General features: G+C 37.8%; 1 protein-coding gene across 32 annotated transcripts in view; it reads left to right on the top strand.

Moving 5' to 3' along the window:
• Nucleotides 1-22,439, top strand: part of FAM13B (family with sequence similarity 13 member B) — a 117,624-nt gene that overhangs the window by 69,252 nt on the left and 25,933 nt on the right. For 23 of the 32 annotated variants that reach the window (XM_078359895.1, XM_035292117.3, XM_078359816.1 and 20 more), the window contains 3 exons: nt 6,042-6,083; nt 6,748-6,903; nt 9,015-9,147. In XM_078359895.1, coding sequence (XP_078216021.1) covers nt 6,042-6,083; nt 6,748-6,903; nt 9,015-9,147 — 331 coding nt within the window. The remainder of the gene's footprint in view (nt 1-6,041; nt 6,084-6,747; nt 6,904-9,014; nt 9,148-22,439) is intronic. The other 9 variants (XM_078359936.1, XM_078359928.1, XM_078359876.1 and 6 more) reach the window with 1 other exon arrangement.

The following is a 22,439-nucleotide window of genomic DNA, read 5'->3' as shown; positions in this document are numbered from 1 at the left end:
AACTTTGTAATAGTGAGAAATATTTTGGTCTACTCTTATCATTGGTATAAAGTACTCCTAAGCTGATGGGGAAAGTAAGGAAAGGATTTTTGCTTTTGGTTTTAAAGGAGCATGTGATTATTATTTTTGTTTTGTTTTATATGTTTATTTTTTGAAACCATAGTTTTTATATGTAATTTTGGTATGGTTCTAGCATGACTTATCTGGAAGCTTTCCAATTTTTAGACTTGAAAGTTAGCCATAAATGCTTTTCTCAAATTGGATAATTGAACAATAGTACTCTACCTGTTTTGCATATTTTAGTAATTTCATATTTATAAATTATGTCCCTGGGTATAGTAGTGTGATTAATGAAAACAGACTGTTTTCTCTGCTTACATTGGATTAGACTTATATATATTTTTAGAGAGGTCTAGCTAGATTCAAAATTTTATTCCTCTTTGCCCACCTCCTGAAAAATTACAAAGTAATTAGGAAAAAAATTGTAGACTCTTGATTGGGTACCTCCTTGTCAGTAGTGACCTCATGTTGCAGTCTGCTTCCCTTAAACTGCAGAGTGTAGCACAGCCCTACTATTTGTAGGAGGACTCAGCGCTAATAATTGCTCAGCAGTTTTTATAAGCCCATCACTGTCCTTTACTTTGTTTTTAATGAAGTCTTTATCTGATGTTTTTGTTGGAAGATGCCAGCGTATTCATAATAGTTTCCAAGGCTCTGTTGCACAGGTAAAGTGGTCTTTACCAGAGTTAGTTGAGGCTGAGCTGCAGTACTTTTTTTGTATTTTTATTTATATTGCATTTTTATAATACAATTTTTATATTGTATTTTTATAATATTGCATTAAATATTTTTACAATTGGGAAATTAAAATAATAGTTTCTTATTTTATTTGGATACAAAATATTAGTGACTAGAATAAGTGGTTGCAAGATTGATCTTATGCTTTCAAGATGGTTATGTCATTGTAGGCAGATTTGAAAATAGAGTTAATAGCAGAAGGGATAAAATGTCAGGGAATGACTATAGTCTTCAATGTTATGCTTGACTGATGACTTTAAAATATGTATGTCCCCTGTGATTAATTGTTTGTCTTTTTAGTCTAGTCTTCCTTGTCTGGGGGTTTAATGAATGTAGTTTGCATTTCTAGGTGGTCTTTATGGCATCTGCCTGTAGTTCCTAAGTAATTTGACCGGAAGTTTTTCAGCAATTATTTTTCTTGTGTCTTTATTTTAGAACTCACATCCTTGTGATATTTATACATTTTAGCTGCAGATGCTTAGCTATATTGATACATCTTTTTTATATCTATTGGTGTGTGTGAGCCCTGGCTTATACATGAGGGCTTTTTACCCACAGGATTTGACTACAGTATGAAAATAAAGAATAATTAATATTTGTGAAATATGAAAGCTAAGTCAATCCTTTTTGTCCTTCAGAAGCTCAGAGAACAAAGTTTTACAATTTATTTGTGTATAGCCTCATGAATGACAACCTGACTCTTAAAGTGCAAAATCTATTTATTTGATTTGTTTACTGCGGCTGGCGGGAGCTCCTTATTAAAAGGAGCTGTTTAATTTTGATTGTCCTGGGATATTCTTCAGGGCTAAAGAATCTTTAATCTTGCACTAATAATTGAGCTTGCTGACCACTACTTTTATATATACTTGTAATTTTCAGTAGCAATTAAAAAGGATAGGAAGCAAAATGATCAACTGCCTTGTGATCTGGTCAGTTTAAGACCACTGGAGCTTTTATCTCTTTTTGGCTCCTTTGAGTAACTGGAAATTTTATTAAACTTTATTCTTTTTGGAGGCTAGATATAGATCTAGGCCACTGTTTCTCAAATTTACCAGTATGAATACGAATCATCATTGACTCTGTCGGGCGCAGTGGCTTACACCTATAATCCCAGCACTTTGGGAGGCTGAGGCGGGCAGATCATGAGGTCAGGAGTTTGAGACCAGCCTGACCAATATGGGGAAACCCTGTCTCTACTAAGAATACAAAAATTAGCTGGGCATGATGGCACACTGCTATAGTCCCAGCTGCTTTGGAGGCTGAAGCAAGAGAATCTCTTGAGACAGGGAGATTGAGGCTGCATTGAACTTTGTTTGCGCCACTGTACTCCAGGCTGGGTGACAAAGTGAGACCCTGTCTCAAAAAAAAAGTTTCTAATTTTAATCAAATTTATCATTCTTTTTATCCTGTGATTAATGCTTTTCATGTCATATTTAAGAAATCTTTTCCTAAATAAACATTTCTACATTATCTTCTTTCAGCTTTATTATTTTACCTTTCATGTTTAGATTTACTGTCTACCCAGAATTGATTTGATCTCTCATGTATGAGGTCGGGGTCAAGTTAACTTTTTCCATGTGGATACCAAATTGTATCAGCATTCATTTTTGAAAACACTGCCATTTCCCTGCTTTCTGTACCACCACCTTTTGTTCTAAATCAAGTGTATATGATGGTTGTTTTTCTTTTCTGTCTGCCTGTTTTTGTGTGGGTGCCATACTATTTTATTTACTTTGGCTTTATGGTATTTGAAGTTTGGGGATAGAGTACAGATCTCCAACAAAGTAACACTGTCCCTTCAGGAGATTCTGATACAGGTGGTCCATGGTTGACATCCCTGCTCTAGAGATGCTGTGAGAGAGCTCCCAAATTCTTACCTGTGTTTACAGTTATAAAAACATATTATTAAATGGAGCCATTCTGATACATAGTTGCACACATTGTTTAAGCTTGCACATGTAAAAACAATTTCTGGTATTTTGTAATCTTTGTGAGCACCAATGATTTCAGAACATATGTATCCTGGTCCATTTTATATATTCATTTGCTGATATTTATTCTTTTTCTTTTTCTTTTTTTGAGAAGGAGTTTTGCTCTTGTTACCCAGGCTGGAGTACAATGGTGTGATCTCGGCTCACCGCAACCTCTGCCTCCTGGGTTCAGGCAGTTCTCCTGCCTCAGCCTCCTGAGTACCTGGGATTACAGGCACGTGCCACCATGCCCAGCTAATTTTTTGTATTTTTAGTAGAGACGGGGTTTCACCATGTTGACCAGGATGGTCTCGATCTGTTGACCTCGTGATCCACCCACCTCGGCCTCCCAAAGTGCTGGGATTACAGGCTTGAGCCACTGCGCCCGGACCTGATATTTCTTTCTTAAAAATAATTCTGCAAATATAGTAAAATGTTAATTATAGACTCTCAGTGTTGGACTATATGTGTTCTTATACATATAGTTTATTTTCACTTTTCTGTATTTTTGAGAATTTTTGTAATATTGGAAAAAATGCTACAGAGAATACTTTATGGTATAAAATCCCTCCTCCCCTTTTGTATCTAGGATAGATTGTGGTAGATTTGATGAACCCTTTTTGGTAGTCTCAGATGTGTACTTTCTGAGTCAAAGAGCATGCATATTTTTAGAGCTCTTTGAAACATATTACTAAATAGATTTCCATAAGAAATTTTTACTCATTAACCTTCCCACTAGCAACATGCATGTTTCATAGCCTTTATCAGTATACTGTATTGACATCAGCAGAAATATATATACATTTTATTTTAATCTTTATTTATTTATTTTGAGATAGGGGTCACACTATGTTGTCCAGTCTGGCCTCAAACTTCTGGGCTCAAGTGATCCTCTCAACTCAGCCTCCTGAGTAGCTGGGACTTCAGGCATGAGCCACTGGCACCTGACTCTTAAGCTGTATTTTGAACTTGCATTTCTAGTTAAGCTGATTATTTTTCTTTTTGGTTGTTTGATTCTTTATGAAATATATCCATTTACCTACTAGCATTTTATTGATAATCTAATCTGACAAAAAAGGGTGAGAAAATTCCTCTGGGAAAATGAGCAGATGACTAACAGGGGCAAATCTGAGAAAGAACAGAGAGGAGATAAGCCTCACTAAGAGTTAAAGCATTATATAAAGCTTTAGTAACAGACTGATGAAGTAAGTAGTTGGGAATTAGAAAGCTTTTTCAGAATTTGGTGTAAGATAAAGCAAAAGCTTACCAGAAATCACAGATTAAATGGTTAAGAGTATTCAATTTATAGATTTTCCCCACACCATTCAATATGCCACATTGTCAGTGGATTATAGTTAGATATTAAAAATGAAAAGAATATTTCTCAATAGGTAGGGAATCATCTAAGTTTAGTAGAGATTGCAAATATTGCCAAGGAAAATAAAACAGGTTGCACCACATAAAAATTTAACTTTTATAATTTAATAGCAGCTCATAACCAAAATGTAAAAATATAAGCAGCAGTTTATTAGAGCAAAATATCAGAAAAAGATCTATCCTAGTTAATGTTAAGACTCTTTAGGGAAAGCATCATTTATCTTTTTACTTTGTGTTTTTCTTCTGCAGAAGTCAATAAATATTTTAACTTTTAGCTCACAGGAAACTACTAGAAATAAACTGATGATGGGTACACTCTTCTTTAGGGTGTGTTTTGGCTTTTTTTTAATTTCAGAAATGAAGTTCCAAAAAACTTCAGTGGTTTTTTTTGTCTCTTTTCTTTTTGAGACAGAGTGTCTTTCTGTTGTCTGGGCGGGTGTGCAGTAGCATGATTACTGCAACTTCCAACTCCTGGGCTCACTGATCCTCCTGCCCCAGCCTCCCAAGTATCTAGGACTACAGGTGTGCACCACCATGCCAGGCTGATTTTTAAATTTTTTGTAGAGATGGGATCTCACTATGTTGCCCAGGATGGTCTTGAACTCCTAGTTTCAAATGAACTTTTAGCCTCAGCCTCCCAAAGTGCTGGAATTACAGGCATGAGCCACTGCACCTAGCCGGAAAAATCTTTATGAGTGTTGGTAAACACTTCCCCGGAGATGATTAGCATGAAGACATTTAGAACTAAAAATAATCAATTCATTAGAAACTAGCATGATACTGGCAGTTAACAAAAATGTTTTTATATGTAGGAGGGGTTATGCCTGTCAAACCAAGAGGGCTTACTGTTGTCTGCTAAAGCATTTACTTTGCTACTTTGCTACTGAGACATGATAATTGCTGAGTGAATGAATGGTAAATAATAGTCATTTGATTTCCTACAGTGGATCCTGATAATACTAAGTTGATAGTGTTTGTTCTGCATGTTGGTTAGAGATTGTATTGCCACATTTTGGAGGGTTTTTATAAAACTAATTTACATTTTTTAAATGACAAGGTAGCTACAGGTGTGGTGTTCAGGTCAAGAAGACAGAGTCACTCCTCCCTGTGGCTAAGTGTTGGCTCTGATGATGTGCTTAGGCACACAGTGCCGTTTAGACATACTTTATCTTTTGTCTGATAAATGATTTTTAAAAATTACCTATATTCATGAACAGCTAATAACTACTGTTCACTTAAACCCAGTACAAGTAATTTTCTCTCCACCTTTGGGAATCAGTCAGTTTTTCTCCAAGTGAGCATCAGAGAAAGTAGTTGTCCCCCTTTTACCCCCATAAGTATATATATTTGGGCGTCTTTTTGTGTGAATAATCGTTTCTTTAGAAAATTACATTCATCTTCTCTGAGAGGTGCTCATGCTGTGGTGTGTGTATTGTTTTTAGTCACTTTTTTTTTTGTTATAGAAGACAGTAGAGTGTCTTTGTTAGTAGCAGGGGCTTTGGGGTCCCCAGCTCAGGGCCATATGCATTTGGCCAAGTTAACATTTTTGAGCTTCACTTTTGTGGAGAGGGGAAATAATTGTAACTTCTTGGGTATTAAATGAGATAAATGCATGTCATGCTCCTAGCCCATAATGAATATTAAATGAATACTAGCCTTTAAATTCTTGATCTTGTTAGTGATATGTTTTTCCAAATTTATTTTCTTTGGTTGATATTTGAAAGCTTTACTAACCAGATTCAGAAAATATTTCCAACTTGTTATGTAACCAAGAATACAACACTTAGTGGGTGCTCTCCTGGTTGTGTCAAGGTAATGCAAATGTGGCAGATTTCAGCACATTTTATAGTTATTGAGTATTGAAATGTTTATAGTTAATTTTTTCTTTGATTACAGCACCCATATATCTCCCATCAGCATCCTACCAGCCTCTACAGAGTAAGTAGTATATTTATAGAAGACAAATTTTTAAGATTTAAAAATACTACTAAGCTGTAGAAATGAAAATAATATACTTATTGTGCTCACTTTAGGGGAGAGGCTGTTTACAGGCAGTAAACAAGTTAGTATTTTATGTACTGAAATAGGAACAAGTGAAGAAGAAACCTGTTGCATTAATATACAAAATAAAAATGAACTTTCTTCAGATGATTATTTTTTGGTTCCTCTGAAATAGTTGAAAAATGCTCATGGAAGTGTAAGTTTTAAAAAAGTTGACCTAAAAAGTGTGAGCAATACTCATAGTTCATTTAGCTGAGTGTTAGTAGACTATTTTGCTTTATAAGTATAGCTTTGAAAAGTCTTATTTAAGTGGTTTTCTGTATAGCGAGGAGTGAATTATAGGGATAACCGATCCTTCCCATCACAGTAACAATAGAGGCATTATGGTTGATTTGTATACGATTGTCTGTCTGGGTAAATTTTACTTTTAAAACTTAAGCCAGTATCATGTATTCCTTTAATGTATTTCTTTTTATACTTCAGTTTACCCATTTTAATATCAGAATAGTTTTATTGGTCAAAGGTTTCAGCATTTATGTCTGTGTGACCAGATAACCAGTTAGAGTGACTGCTTCTTACTAAACTGTGTTATGTTTTGTAGTATTTTAGAAAGAACAATTAGAGCAGCTGTGGAACAGCACCTTTTTGATCTGCAGAGCAGCATAGATCATGATCTTAAGAATTTGCAACAGCAAAATGCGGTGTGTAATAAGGAAGCACAGAGTATTCATTGTGATGGGGAAGGATCTGATAACCAGTAAGAAACATTTTACTGTTGTTTATTAAATGTCATAAAATAGTTTTATCTTAAAAAACTGTATTTCTACTTAAATAACAGGGCCTCGTCTTTCTTGGAGATTTCTGAAAGTCATTGTGAAAAGTGACTGTGTTTATATACTTGCATATACATCCATAATTAACACTGAAAAATCTAACTTTTTTCATAATGTTTTATTAAGTCCAACACAGGTTTGTTTGGTTTTTGTTTTTTTTTTCCTGAACATCAAATGAAGTAACAAGCTTACCTTTAGGAATTATGTTGTATGAGAAATAACTTTAAAAAATTAGACTCTGCAAGAGATGGTCACACTTTGAGAGGCATTCAGTGATCTAGGCAGTTACAGGAGCAGCAGATTTATATCCCTGTAGTGCATATGATCATTGAGTGAAAAGATGGGCAGTCATCCTTTGCTATTTAAATGGTTATCCCCTGCCACCAGCCTCTCCCCTCCCCACATCTTTTTGTTAGGTCTTAATACAGGTTGAACAAAATCCAAAATCTGAAATGCTCCCTAATCCAAAAGTCCAAAATCTGAAATGCTCCCAAATCCAAAACTTTGAGCACTGACATGATACTCAAAAGAAATGCTCATGTAAACATTTTGGAGTTTGGATTTTCAGATTAGTGATGCTAATCTGGCACCTCTCCTTGGGATGTTGTAGGGGACCTTGTTTGTTATGCACTCTGAAAATTTTCATAAGCAAATGAGTGGCTTTAAAAATAATTTATGGGCCAGTTGCTAACTGGCAAATATTCCAAATTCTGAAAACAAACAAACAAACAAAAAACCCCAAATCTAAAGCACTTCTGGTCCCAAGCATTTCCGACAAGGAATATTCAACCTGTATTTAACCTTTGTTAGTTAAAGGTACCTATAAGACTCGATATTACTCCACTCTTCATCTGACCTGTTACCTTTAAATGAAGGAAAGCCTCTCTTTGTTTTCTATTACTTTAGCCCAATACTTCAGGATACCTGTGTACCTCCCTCAGATACCATGGTGCAGTGATTTCATGTCTTTCATATATCAGTGTTTTTGAGGGGGACAGATGATAAAGATGTACCCAAATCTAGAAGATTCATAGGAAGGTTAAAAAAAAAAAAGATGATTGGGGAGTGATTTTTTTTTTTTTTAGACAGTTTTTAAAAGGGCTAACTAGAATAGCTATCGAATATGAAATGAAACTGAAAAATGTAAATTATGTGAAAACCAGTGGTGGGAATGTTTATTTTTGGAATTCCGTGTAGTATAATTGCAAGTGTGTCATGGATGGCACTGCCAGCCAGTGCAGCTCTATTTGATGGCTTTGGTTTGTGTACTTTGAAGGCATGATTAGAATATATACAACTGGGAAAAGGCAACAGAGGGAAAGAAAAGAAAAAAATTAAAAAGGAAAAAATGTATTCAGTTGGATCTATTGGAAGTATTTGGGCAGAACATGAAGGGGAAAAAAGCAGTATGTAAAAGTTAGAAATAGTGGGAAAATGTTTCAAAGGATGTAATTAGATTTCTTGGAGTTTGTCCTTAGCTTAGCTAGGGATCCTGCAAACCTATACCCATTGGTCAGACAATATTCTTATTTTCATCACTGGGGAAGACATGTTCTATTGAGGGAAGTGGTACCATCTTTGGAAACAAAAACCAGTGTTTTGTATATTCAAAACTGTAAGATGACAACTCTGCAGCAGGAAGCTGTTTCTGTTTTACTTGATAAGGTGTTAGACATTGTAGTGTCTAGTACTGGACTTGTATTTGAACAGGACAAATGGGTCATTACTGTGTGAGACTGTGTATTTGCAAGGGAAATGACTATTTTGCACATAAATTATTTTAAAAGCCATTTGGTTATGAAAATTTTTAGAGGGGGGTAACAAACAAGATCCCTCATAATATCCTAAGGAGACAAAAACTTAGCAGATTTAATAATCTAATTTAGCAAGACAAAAAAAGTGGATTTTTGTGAAAAGTACACATTTTTCCCACAAGTAAAAGTTTCAGATCATTGTTGTTATTTACTTATTTTAAAGTAAAGGCATTACATAGTCAACATTTGGCCTGATCTAATTTTTTAAACTTCATCTCTAGGGTTAATATTGCTGATGATATTATTAATGCCAGTGAAAGTAACAGAGACTGTTCAGAACCTGTGGCTAGTACTAATTTAGACAATGAAGTTATGCAGCAAGATTGTGTATTTGAGACTGAAGAAAATAACCAGGTAAGGAATGTCAAAAATGTGTGTTAGGTGTGTTTGATGTATAACTTTGATTGTTTCATGTGTTCCTTTGATGTCAGTATTTTGCCAGATATAATTCAGTATTTTGTGGGCACACTTAATTATCTCAATTATAAATCCCCAAGAATATACATTCTCTCAGAGTTTAGGAAACATCATTGGTAGAAAAGTTTAAAACAACTTATTTTAAGTTATTTTCCTAGAAAGAAATTGTTATGTCAGCTGAGGTGGTTAGGTGGTATTATGGTTGACTTTCATTATTTTTAAGACAGCTTCTGTATTTCTTAGGAGTTTTGGTGAAGACCATGGTATAGGGGAGAACATATAATATTCTCATATAGCTCTTCTGATGGGATAGACCCCTGTAGCAAAATACTGGTTAACAAGAGAAAAACAAGTATTGAGATACCTCATGTACACATGGGAGATACTTGGGGAAAGTGAGTCAATCTCTCAGAGGTGGCTTAAATACCATCATGCCCTGAAACAAAGGAAAGAAGGATGCTGGAGAGATCTACTTGTAATAAGATGGCCAGGAAAAGCACCGTAAGCAAAGTTAAGGTTTGCTCTGAAGATTGATAGTTTTAGAGTCAGAGAGGAGACACCCGTAGAAATGGAGATTTCTACTGCAGGTGAAAATTTCTTTTATAAAAGAGTAACTTCTCTGTATTATCCTATATTTTCTATTTCTGAAAATAATCAGCTCAAAATAATCCTTATGCTAAAGAGGCATAATTTGGTGTGGAATGTTCTGAACCCCCAATGTTGGCATCCTTTCATGATAAGCAAGAACCTATGAACATTGTTGTAATGATGACCAAATTATTGTCACTGTCACATTTGTTAGTGGTAATATTTAAAAAAAAATAATTGCCATTAAATATAAAAAGCATCTTTCTAAGACATGCTCAAAATGTAATTTTGATATTACTTTTAAAAATAAGATGCTAAATTAATTGATAAAGTGAGTTTCTTCAGTATATTTTCATTCTAAACCATAAGCTAAAGTAGGGCTAAAGAGGAATTTAGAGTAAGTAGACTTAGGTTTGTATTTTGCCTTTGCTTAATATAACTTGGACTTTGGCCAAGTTACCTGACTTCTGAACGGCATTTTGCTTTTCTCTAAATTACATTAGAGGATTATGATTAAAAAATGTGAACATGCTATAAAATTATTTTATAAACTAGAAGACATTTCAAAGCAGTTGCCACCCATTAGTTTCACAGACTTGGGTATGTTAGATTAACAGCTTTTTAGTTATTGCTTCTGCAGTCCTCTTGCCTTTTCCTGGATTGTGAATTTCTGCCTGTCTACTGAGTCATTCCCATCTGTGTAAAACATTCATACTGTTATTTTTTCCAAGTTCAGAAAAAACCCTCTCTCAACTGCCTTCATCCCATTCTAGCTACATATACCCTGATTTCTCCGCTTCCCTTTATAAATAGAATTGCCAGAAGAATTGTCTGTGTCTATTTTAACTCTTCTCCCATTCTCCCTTAAATTCACTGTAGCTATCCTTTCCTCCGACCATTCATTCCTCTGAAATTGCTCTTGCAAGTTACTGGTGATGTCTATTGAATGTTTTACTTGACCTTAATAGCAAAGTTTGATTCAATTAATTACTCCCACTACCTTGATATTACTTTTTTCACTTGGCATTCAGGATATCTCACTCTGTTGTTTTTTTTCCTATACTGGCTGTTCTTTTTCGGTCTCTTCTGCTGATTGCTCATCTTCTGAATCTCTTATATTTGGAATAGCCCAGGGCCCAGTTCTCAGATCGCTTATTTTTATTTACTTCCTTAGTAATCTTGTTTAGTCTAATGGCTCTTACTACCATCTATCTGCTACTGATGCCCAAATTTGTATCTCCAGTACAGACCTGTTTTGGAACTTTGCATTCCTATATCCAACTAGTCCACTGAACATTTCCACTGGTGTATTTTTACCAAGCATCTGTTGAGTAGGAAAGATTTTGTTCGTCACCCATCATTAGTTTCATGGCCGAGGCACCTGTAACAGAAGACATTAACAAGAGAAAATCATGCATGTTTGTTTAAGTTTTATGTGACATGAGCACCTTCAGAAATCAAGACTTAAACAGAGACAGCTGTGTATTTTAATGCTTTGGTTTCATGAAAAGTGGACAGTAGTGCAGAAGAATAATTAGACAAAGAGGATGTGATCTCATTGTAATAAATGAAGAGTGGCTAATTTACCAAGGCCTATTTGTTCAGATTCTTTTCTGCGTCCCTGTGTATTCAGAGATAAGGGCGTTCCTTTTGTCCAGGTATAGGATAGATACTTCTGGAATGAAGGTTTTATGACTTACTTCAGAAAAGAAGTCTGACTACTTTTCACTGTTTCTACTGCCACCCTGCAGGTCCAAACTGCCATCATCTCACCTGGATTAATATTACCTCCTAAATGATCTCCTCATCTTTGTTTCCTGATGGTGTGTTCTCCACATACAGTCAGAATGATCCTTTTAAGAGGAAAATTAGATAATGTCACTTCCTAGAACCTTCCAGTGCCATCTAGTTATCAAAATATAGCTATAGGCACTACAGAATATTGGCTGTGATAGTGAGGTTTGAGATAGCTAAATCTTAAGTCCTATCTGGATTTCTATTTGTGTGGATATCTTCTTAGCTCACATTCTTACCTATTCTTGAAGATATTTCCTCAATTTTACCAAATCTTATCACTCTCTGTGTATTAGTAGGCCCTGCCACTTACTTACCTACTCCAACCTCTGAATTTTTTTGCCCTTTTTCCCTGCTTCCAACACCCCCCACCCATGGAGTCTTGCTCTCCTGCCCAGGCTGGAGTTCAGTGGCATAGTCTCGGCTCATTACAGCCTCTGCCTCCCGGGTTCAAGCAGTTCTCCTGCCTCAGCCTCCCAGGTAGCTGGGATTACAGGCATGTGTCACCACGCCTGGCTAATTTTTGTGTTTTTAGTAAAGGCAGGGTTTCACCATGTTGGCCAAGCTGGTCTTGAACTCCTGACCTCAAGTGATCTGTGTGCCTCAGCCTTCCAAAGTGCTGGGACTATAGGCGTGAGCCACTGCTCCTGGCCCACTCCTCATTTTTGATAGTGTTATAATTATTTTACGTATCTTTAAATTTTTATTTTTAGAGACCAGGTCTCACTCTTGCCCAGGCTGGAGTGCAGGGATGTGATCATACTCACTATAACCTTAAACTCTTCAAGCCATTTTTCTCACCTTATGTCCTAGAATGTTGGGATTACATGCATCAGCCACTGTGCCGAGCCATATCTACTTGTTTGTTTATTGTCTGTCTCCCAACATTAGATTAAAATCTCATGGGGCCACTCACAGTGGCTAATGCCTGTAATCCTAGCACTTTGGAAGGTCACAGTGAGAGCATCACTTGAGCCTGGGAGTTTGAGACCTGCCTGTGCAACATAAGGAGAACCCATCTGTACAAAAATAATAAAAAATATTAACCAGGTGAAGTGGTGCTCTCCTGTGGTCCCAGCTACTTGGGAGGCTGAGGTGGGAAGATCACCTGAGCCCAGGAGGTAAGGCTGTAGTGAGTGGTGATCACACTACTGCAGTTCAGCCTGAGTGACACAGTGAGAACTTGTCTTTGAAAAAAAAAAAAACAATGAGGGCCGAGATTTTTGTCTCTTTTGTTCTGTATTACATCCCTATTATCTAGATGCATAGTAGGTATTCATTAAGCATTTGTTGAATGTAAGACCACAATGGCATCTGGCACATAGTAAGCAACTCAGTAAATAATTTGTTGAATGAAATTGGTGTATCAGGCTGGGCGTGGTGGCTTACACCTATAATCCCAGCATCTTGGGAGGCTGAGGAAGGTGGATCGCTTGACCCCAGGAGTTTGAGACCAGCCTGGGCAACGTGGCATCTCTACAAAAATTAAAAATTAGCTGGGCGTGGTGGCATACACCTATAGTCCCAGCTATTTGGGAGGCTTAGGTGGGAGGATCACTTGAGTCTGGGAGATAGAGGTTGCAAGGTTGTAGTGAGCTGAGATCACGCCACTGCACTGCAGCCTGGGTGACAGAGTGAGACCCTGTGTTCCCCCACCTCTTCCCCCGCTGCCAAAAAAGGAAGTTAGTGTATCAGCTACTTTGTAAAGAGAACAGGAATTCTTTCTAAAATTAGTTTTAGGAAACCTTTTTGAATGATGAGTTCTTGGTCTTGAAAAGCTGTCACCATTTTTACTCCCAGCTAAGAAGCACAGTGATTTTCCTTCTTATTAGAATAAGATAGTTCAGTTGGGCAATACACAATACTTGTTAACTTGGACAGTACAAGCAAAAACACCTGATTTAAATTTCAGTGACTTGATAATCTAGGTTTTACATGCACGTAGTTTCTAATATGGAATATAACTAGTGCTGTGAGGGCACTATAGTCTTTCAGAAGAGAGGACAGAACTTCTGGCCAGGGTAGTTATGGAAGGTCTTGGAGCAAGGGGGATTTTGAATTTGGCCTTTCATAGGGTTGAATTTGGTTCAAGATTCGTGAGACTAAAATGAATAGTATAAGTAAAGATTACAGGGAAATGTTGAATGTTAATGAAGCAGAGCTACTTGTAGAGCTCAGGGTATTGTGGGAGGATATATAATAGAAGATAATTCTGGAAATAGTAGATTCGAGTCATGCATAGAACCTGGAATACTAAGAATTGTGTATTTTCTCAGTAGAAGGAAAATATGGAAAACTTTGAAGCAGAAGGAATGATGTACCCAGATCTGTATTTTAGGAAGAAGATTTTTGTAGTAGTCATAAAACGTTTGTAGGAAATATTGGGGGTAAAGACAACAGTTAGTGGGCTTTTTGCACTATGGGGAACACTTAAAATGTCTGAGCTGGTGGGCATGGTGGCTCACGTCTGTAATCCTGGCACTTTGGGAGGCTGAGGTGGGCAGATCACTTGAGGTCAGGAGTTCAAGACCAGCCTGACCAACATGATGAAACTCCATCTCTACCAAAAAATAAAAAAATTAGCCCAGGTGTGGTGGTATATGCCTGTAATCCCAGTTATTTGGGAGGCTGAGGTGGAAGAATCTCTTGAACCTGGGAGGAAGAGGTTGCAGTGAGCTGAGATTGTGCACTCTAGTGTGGGCAAAAGAGTGAGACTCTCTTTCAAAAAAAAAGTGAACTCTGGGATCCAGGGAAGGAAAGAAGGAAGGAAGAATAGAGAACATTTCAAAGGTGAAGATGATTAAGATTTAGGCGCAAACTGGGTTAAGAAACACAGATGCTAAGGGATGGGAAAAGAGGTCAGTGTTGGAGAACTTGTGGTTCATTTGAAGCAGATGTTTGGGTCTTGAGTTGTGGCTGGTGGTGGGGGCTCATTTTGCTTATGAGTGAATGGAATTGCCAAAGCAGTGACTTCAATAAGAGAATAAGTGGGGATTGAAGAAACCTGAGGGGCACCTCTGTCTTTTAGCACTTTAGAAGGGGAAGTTTAATTTTATTTGCTTGCTAGGGGGGTTAAAAGTCTAATCGAATGGCCTTTTTTTCTTTGCCTTTGCTGTTGAGCAAAATATTAAAAAAATAAATATATTTTAAACAATACAAATAATATATTTAATATATTTATATATATTATTAAAACATTTTTAAAACAATATAAACAATATATTTAATGCTGGTGAAGGTTTGGTTAAGATAAGCAGTCTCATACAGACGTCAGAAGTATAAAATGCTGTAAATTTCCTGGAAAACACATTGACAGAACAAAAGACCTTAAACCAGAAATTTCAAAATCTAGGACTGTGTCCTAAGGAAATATATACAAATCAGCGGTGTATGCAAATATTTTTCTATTAAAATTCTTATTGGGGGTTTATTTGCAGGAAAAAAATGAGAACCATGAAAAGTGCTCAATGGAAAATGATTTGATAAATTATAGTATATCCATGTAATAGGAGATAGGAGATTGTTGAGTCATTTAAAATTGTTTTAAAGGGCCAAGTAATAGTCACGAGGTAAAGTTATTTTGAAAAACAAAAAACAAAAACCAAGTATAGATTACTAAAGCTAATGAAGTTCCAATTTCTTTGCATGCACCTTATGTGTGTGTATGACACATAGTCAAAAGGCCAAGAAGTGTAACAAAACATTTACAGCGGCCTTCTGGATGATAGATTGTGGATGATTTTGCACTACAGGCTGTAGTGCAGTGGCACAATCTTGGCTCACAGCATCCTCTGCCACCTGGGTTCAAGCGATTCCCCTGCCTCAGCCTCCTGAGTAGCTGGGACTACAGGCATGTGCAGCCACGCTCTGCTAATTTTTTTTTTTTTTTTTTTTTTTTTTTTGTATTTTAGTAGAGATGGGGTTTTACCATGTTGGCCAGGATGATCTCAATCTCCAGACCTCTTGATCCGCCCGCCTCAGCCTCCCAAAGTGCTGGGATTACAGGCATAAGCCAACATGCCTGGCCTATAGAATATTTTTTAAGTGAGAGGTGTTATAGGGACTTAATTCAGATGGCTTTGACTATTTTAAAATGAAATGCATTTGCAGAGGGTGAGGAGACAGGAATTGGGTTTGGATCTGAAGAAAATAGGTACAGTTTCGCAAGAGTCTCTGTGGAGAGAAAGCAAATAGAACTGAGTCAGCAGATATTCAAGAACCAGTGGAGGTGTAGCTGAACTTTGATGATATGAATTTGTAGTGAGCCAGCTAGGAAGGTACATAAATGACACATTTTCTTGTAGCATCTCTCTGGAGGACAGAAAGCTGGTCATAAACTAGGCCACATTGACTAAATAGCTTTGAAATAGTTAACCATGGTACAGAGTGCACGCTGGATGGATTAGAAACTTAGGATGAACTTTTCAAGCTGTGACATTAAGGTGAAGACATTGCAGAAGAGGGGAATATAAGTTGGACAGGATGTATGAGTTTTAAGTGTATTTTAGCATGGCATGATTCAAGTGGCTTTGGTAGAAAGTTAACTCGTGTCTAGGAAAGTGTAAGGCTAGGTAGAGTAGGAGTCAGTAAACTTTTTGTGTAAAGGCCCTAGTCAGTAAATATTTTAGGCATTGTGGGTATACAGTCTCTGCCACAACTACTTAACTCTGCTGTTGTAACGTGAAAGCAGCCAGAAAAAAAGTAAGAAATGAGCATGGCTGTGTTCCAATAAAATTTAACTTATGGACATATCTGAATTTCTTGTCATTTCACTTCACAGAATATCATTATTCTTTTGATTCTCCCTCCTACCCTCAATCATTTAAAATGTAGAAACCATTCTTAGTTAAATAACTATGCAAAAACTGGCAACAGGTTGGATTTGTCTAATATGCTATAGTTGCCATCCCCTGGGCTAGAATATTGTAAGGAGATCAAGATTTTGGATATAAAAAATAATGCTGGAGATTTATTTTTCTTTGAAATTGACTTGTAGTGTAAGGAAATCAGATTGCCTTTTAACATTTCAAAGCTGATAAATCAAATAATCTCAAGAATACTAGGTGCTACATAAACCACAGTCCTACAATGTATTTGGTTAGCCAGGCTGAAATTAATCTTACGGAATCTTTTTGGCTGTTTGTTTGAGATAGTCTTACTTTGTCACCCAGCCTACAGTGCAGTGGCACGATCTCAGCTCACTGCAACCTCCACCTCCCGTATTCAAGTGAGTCTCATGCCCCAGCCTCCCAAGTAGCCGAGATTACAAGTGTGTGCCAACACACCCAGCTAATTTTTGTAGTTTTTTTTTTTTAAGTGGAAACAGGGTTTTACTATGTTGGCCGTGTTTGTCTTGAGCTCCTGACCTCAGGTGATTCACCTGCCTTGGCCTCCCAGAGTGCTGGGATTACGGGCATGAGCTACTGCCCGCAGACAGGAATTTTTAGTGATTAAATGCCTTATGTGTGGATAATTGACTTTTTTGTCCTACAGAATTTTAACATATTTTTATTTGTTTTTTGAAAAGAGATAGATTCAGTTAAACATTTAAATATTACCAGAGGATATATAGAAAAGTGTCACCCCTTCTGTTCTTGTCTATCCATATTTAATTCCCCTCCCTGATGTGGGATATAATAAAACTATAAAAGAGAGCACTGTCTTGTCCTAAAAATTGCTTCAGTGAATATCCTGGCACATACGCCATTTAATCTGTGCAAACCTCCTTTAGGATAAGTTTATAGAAGTAGAATTTGGGGTCATAAAGTATATGCATTTGTAATTTTGTTATATATCGTCAAATTGCCGACTCTTAAACCAAGTTTATGCTTTCACAAGCAATGCATAGGAATACCTATTTGTGCCTTACCACTGCAGAATTTTTACTACAACCTGGTAAGTGAAACTTATATATTGTGACTTTCTTTTACATTGACATTTTTATAGAAATGTCAAGTCTTTTATTTTTATCTTTTGAGACAGGGTCTTTTTCTGATCATACAGTGGCATGATCACAGCTCATTGCAGTCCCAACCTCCCAGGCTCAAGCAATCCTCCCACCTCACCTTACCAAGCAGGTGCATGCCATCACACCTGGTTAATTTTTAATTTATTTGTAAAGGAGTCTCGCTTTGTTGCCTGGGCTGGTCTCGAACTCCTGGCTTCAAGCGATTCTCCCACCTCAGCTTCTGAAAATGCTGGGATTACAGGTGTGAGCCACTGTGATGGGTCTCATCTTTACTGTTTACAGTTGTCTATATCTGCATTTTTCTGTTGGGTTGTTGCTATTTTTCCTTTTGGTTTATACATACTTTTTATTTATTAAGGAAATACTTTCTTTTTTTTCAGCCCCTCCAAAGCAGAAGGAAATACCTCCTTTCTTATGATCAATTACAAATATTTGTTTCCAATTTTTTGTCTTTTGACTACTTAAAGTCATTTTTGACAATATTAAACTTTTTTTGTTTCGTTTTGTTTAGGTTTTAGGTTTTGATGTCATAGTTAGGAAGGTGTTCCCTATTCTGAGATTATAAACTAATTTTCTTCTTTTAAAAAAATACTTCTGTGGTTTCATTTTCTACATTTGAATATTTCACCCACTTGGAATTTATCATGGTGTAAGATGTGAAGAGTGGATTCAGCTGTTTTCCCTATATGTTTACCTAGATGTCCCAGCACCTTAACTTTTTGAATAATCTGAATAGTCTATCGTTTTCCCACCAATGCAAAATGCCACCTCTATCATAAACTAAATGCCTGGGTACATTTATTAAAAAAGTGGCATTTGAAATCAGTTGAGTGTATTTCTCGCATTCACCCGCAATGAGTGACAGTGCCACCTTCTTGCCAGCATTTGGTGGTGTTAGTGTTTTGGACTTTGGCCATTCTGATGTGGTGTGTAGTGGTATCTTGTTTGAATTTTGAGTTTCTTAATGACATAACGATGATGAGTTTTTCATATGCCATGTGTGTATCTTATTTGCCATGTGTTTGTCTTCTTTAGTGAGATGTTTATTCAGGTCTTTTGCCCAGGTTTTTTTTTTTTTGTTGTTGTTGTATTTTGTTTTGTTTTGTTTTGAGGTGGAGTTTTGTTCTTGTTGCCCAGGCTGGAATGCAGTGGAACGATCTTGGCTCACTGCAATCTCTGCCTCTCAGGTTTAAGTTATTCTCCTGCCTCAGCCTCCTGAGTAGCTGGGATTACAGGCATGTGCCACCATGCCTGGCTAATTTTCTAGTTTTAGTAGAGATAGGGTTTCTCCATGTTGGTCAGGCTGGTCTCCCAACCTCAGGTGATCCACCTGCCTTGGCCTCCCAAAGTGCTGGGATTACAGGCATGAACCACCGCACCCGGCCAATTGCCTGTTTTTTGATTGGGTGATTTTCTCATTGTTGAGTTTTAAGAGTTTCCATCTTTCCGTTTTTTTTTTTTTTTTTTTTTTTTTTGAGATGAAGTTTCGCTCTTGTAACCCAGGCAATGGCGTGATCTTGGTTCACCGCAACCTCCGCCTTCTGGGTTCAGGCAATTCTCCTGCCTCAGCCTCCTGAGTAGCTGGGACTACAGGCACGCGCCACCATGCCCAGCTAATTTTTTTTTGTATTTTTAGTAGAGACGGGGTTTCACGTTGTTGACCAGGATGGTCTCAATCTCTTGACCTCGTGATCCACCTGCCTCGGCCTCCCAAAGTGCTGGGATTACAGGTTTGAGCCACCGCGCCCGGCCCCATCTTTCTGTTTTTTGAACTGAGTTGTTTTATCGTTGTTGAGTTTTAAGAGTTTCTGTCTGTCTCTCTCTTTCTCTTTCTCTCTGTCTCTCCCCCCACCCTCTCTATGTGTGTGTGTATGTGTGTATTTTTTTTTTTTTTGAGATGGAGTCTCTGTCACCCAGGCTGGAGTGCAGTGGTGCAATCTTGGTTCCTGGCAACCTCTGCCTCCCAGGTTCAAGTGATTCTCCTGCTTCAGCCTCCCACATAGCTGGAATTACAGGCATGCACCACTTCTCTCAGCTAATTTTTGTATTTTGAGTAGAGACGAGGTTTCACCCTATTGGCCAGGCTGGTTTTGAACGCCTGACCTCATGATCTGCCCTCCTCAGCCTCCCAAAGTGCTGGGATTACAGGCATGAGCAACCATGCCTGGCCTATATTTTGGATAACTTTATCCAATAGGTTTTTGCAAAATAGAATTATTTTTTAATGTGCTACTAGATTCCACAGTAAATATTTAGGAGTTTTATCTGATATAAAGAGATTATTCACTGTAGATTTTGAATAGGTATAAGTTGTACTCTAATCAGTATTTTGGGAGTTGAGAGTGTATGAAGGTGAAAAAAATAGAAAAGAAAATGGGTCGGGTGCAGTGGCTCACGCCTGTAGTCCTAGTATTTTGGTAGGCCGAGGTGGGAGGTCAGGAGATTGAGACCATCCTGGCCAACATGGTGAAACCCCATCTCTACTAAAAATACAAAAAAAAAATTAGCTGGGTGTGGTAGCGCATGCCTGTAGTCCCAGCTACTCGGGAGGCAGAGGCAGGGGAATCGCTTGAACCTGGGAGGCAGAGGTTGCAGTGAGCTGAGATCGCACCACTGCACTCAAGCCTAGCAACAGAGCAAGACTCCGTCTCAAAAAAACAAAACAAAAACAAAAAACAAATAAAAGAAAGTGTATGAAGTTAAATAGCCTGACTAGAACTCACATCAAAATACCTGATTTATCATCACTAAAATCCATTCATTTCATGGTACCTTCATTGATGGTACCCTTCAAAACTTAGAATTATTCATACCTTGCAAATACTGAGAAACCGCTGAAATATAGTTACCTCCTTTCAGAAGTGGAGACCAGAAGTATTTATAAGCTCTGGTAGATAGCCAAGAGGAACAGATGGCTGTCAATTTGATGTGTACTATCTTAAGACCTCATCAATTTTGGTCATATTTAATAGAAGAGAGAGAGTAGGCTGGATAGAACTATGTCAATATGCAATTTACTGAGTGTTTTGTTTGTATAGCAAATGAAAGGTACAGAATGGAGTGAAGATATGTAGTGTATTTAATAGAAGTAACTAGCATGCTTGAGCAAAGTGAGTGAGTAGAAATGGGAAGATGCAGAACTAAGCAATGTGGGTGCACCAATTATGAACAGGAAAGGAATGGATGGAGACCAGAGGAATTACTGGAAATCCCTGTCAGGTTTTAATTAGCTCTTGGCAGTAATTTCCGAAAACTACTAAGATACTGCTAATATGACTGTGATGTATCTGCTCCTCCTCCTGCTGCTTTTACCACCACTGCCAAAGCTGTCTAGCTTACTTGAATTGAGAGACCAGAGCACCTTAGCCTTCCTTTGCAGAACCTGATGTTTATGAAAAGGCACATGGGAAGAGGTGGGGAGAAGATATGGGTTATTTTGCCCTCTGATATTTTATTTATTTTAATTTTGTTTTTTATATTTTTTGGAAACAGAGTCTTGCTCTGTTGCCCAGGCTGGGGTAAATGGTTCATGCAGTCTCCTCTTCCTCACCGGTTCAAGTGAGTCTCATACCTCAGCCTCCATAGTAGCTGGCATTACAGGCACACACCTGGCTAATGTTTATATTTTTAGTAGATGGGGTTTCATCATGTTGGCTGGACTGGTCTCAAACTCCTGCCCTCAAGTGATCCATCCACCTTAGCCTCCCAAAGTGTTGGGATTACAAGCGTGAGCATCTGCACCTGGCTAATATAGATGGCTTTTCTTACAAGCTATTTCTTTTGATTCTCTGCAGTAACTCTAAGGTAGTCAAGTAAATGATTGTTATTCTCATATTTGTGATGAGAAAGGTAGAGCTAGGGCTTGAATTTGGTTTTTTTGAGTGAAATACCTGGGTTCTGTCTGTCTGTTTGTGACAGAGTCTTGCTCCTCACCCAGGCTGGAGTGCACTGGTATGATCTTCCACTTAGTGGGTTCAAACAATTCTCCTTTCTCTGTCTCCTGAGTAGCAGGGAGTACAGGCATGCACCACCATGCCCAGCTGATTTTTGTATTTTTAGTAGAGATGAGGTTTCACCATGTTGGCCAGGCTGGTCTCAAACTCCTGACCTCAAATGATTTGTCCGCCTTGGCCTCCTAAAGTGCTGAGATTACAGGTATGAGCCACTGTGCCCGGCCCCAAGATTCATGGTGGCTCATGCCTGTAATCCCAGCACTTCTCGTGGCTGAAGACAGGTAGATCACTTGAGGTCAGGAATTTGAGACCAGCCTAGCTAACATGCTAAAACCCCATCTCTACTAAATATACAAAGAAATTAGCCAGGTGTGGTGGCACCGTGAGCCTGTAGTTCCAGCTACTCGGAGGCTGAGGCAGGAGAATCACTTGAACCCAGGAGATGGAGTTTGTAGTGAGCCAAGATTATGCTACTACACTCCAGCCTGGGTGACAGAGACTAAGAAATAATTTTTTAAAGTAAGTAAATAAAAGTTAAATATTCAGCCTGGGTAATGGTTATTTCATGTGCCCAGAAACCTTTGGAATGTAAAGCTATCTTCTAGAGCAGTGGTTTCCAACCTTTTTGGAACCAGGGACTGGTTTTGTGGACAACAGTTTTTCCACGGACGGTGGGTGAGGGGTTGGGTTTTCCACATGAAACTATTTTACCTCAGATCATCAAAGCATTAGTTAGTTTCTCATAAGGAACATACAACCCAGATCACTCGCATGCACAGCTTAAAATAGGGTTTGCACTCCTATGAGAATCTAATGCTACCACTGATCTGACAGGAGGCAGAGCTCAGGCTATAATGCGCTTACCTTCTGCTGTGTGGCCTGGTTCCCCACAGGCCATGGATTGGTCCTGGTTCAGGGGTTGGGGA

This window comes from Callithrix jacchus, chromosome 2 (genome assembly GCF_049354715.1).
Source record: "Callithrix jacchus isolate 240 chromosome 2, calJac240_pri, whole genome shotgun sequence".
NCBI classification, from domain to species: domain Eukaryota; kingdom Metazoa; phylum Chordata; class Mammalia; order Primates; family Cebidae; genus Callithrix; species Callithrix jacchus.
The sequence above is the reverse complement of the archived record's forward strand: the minus strand, read 5'-3'. Positions and strand labels throughout refer to the sequence as shown.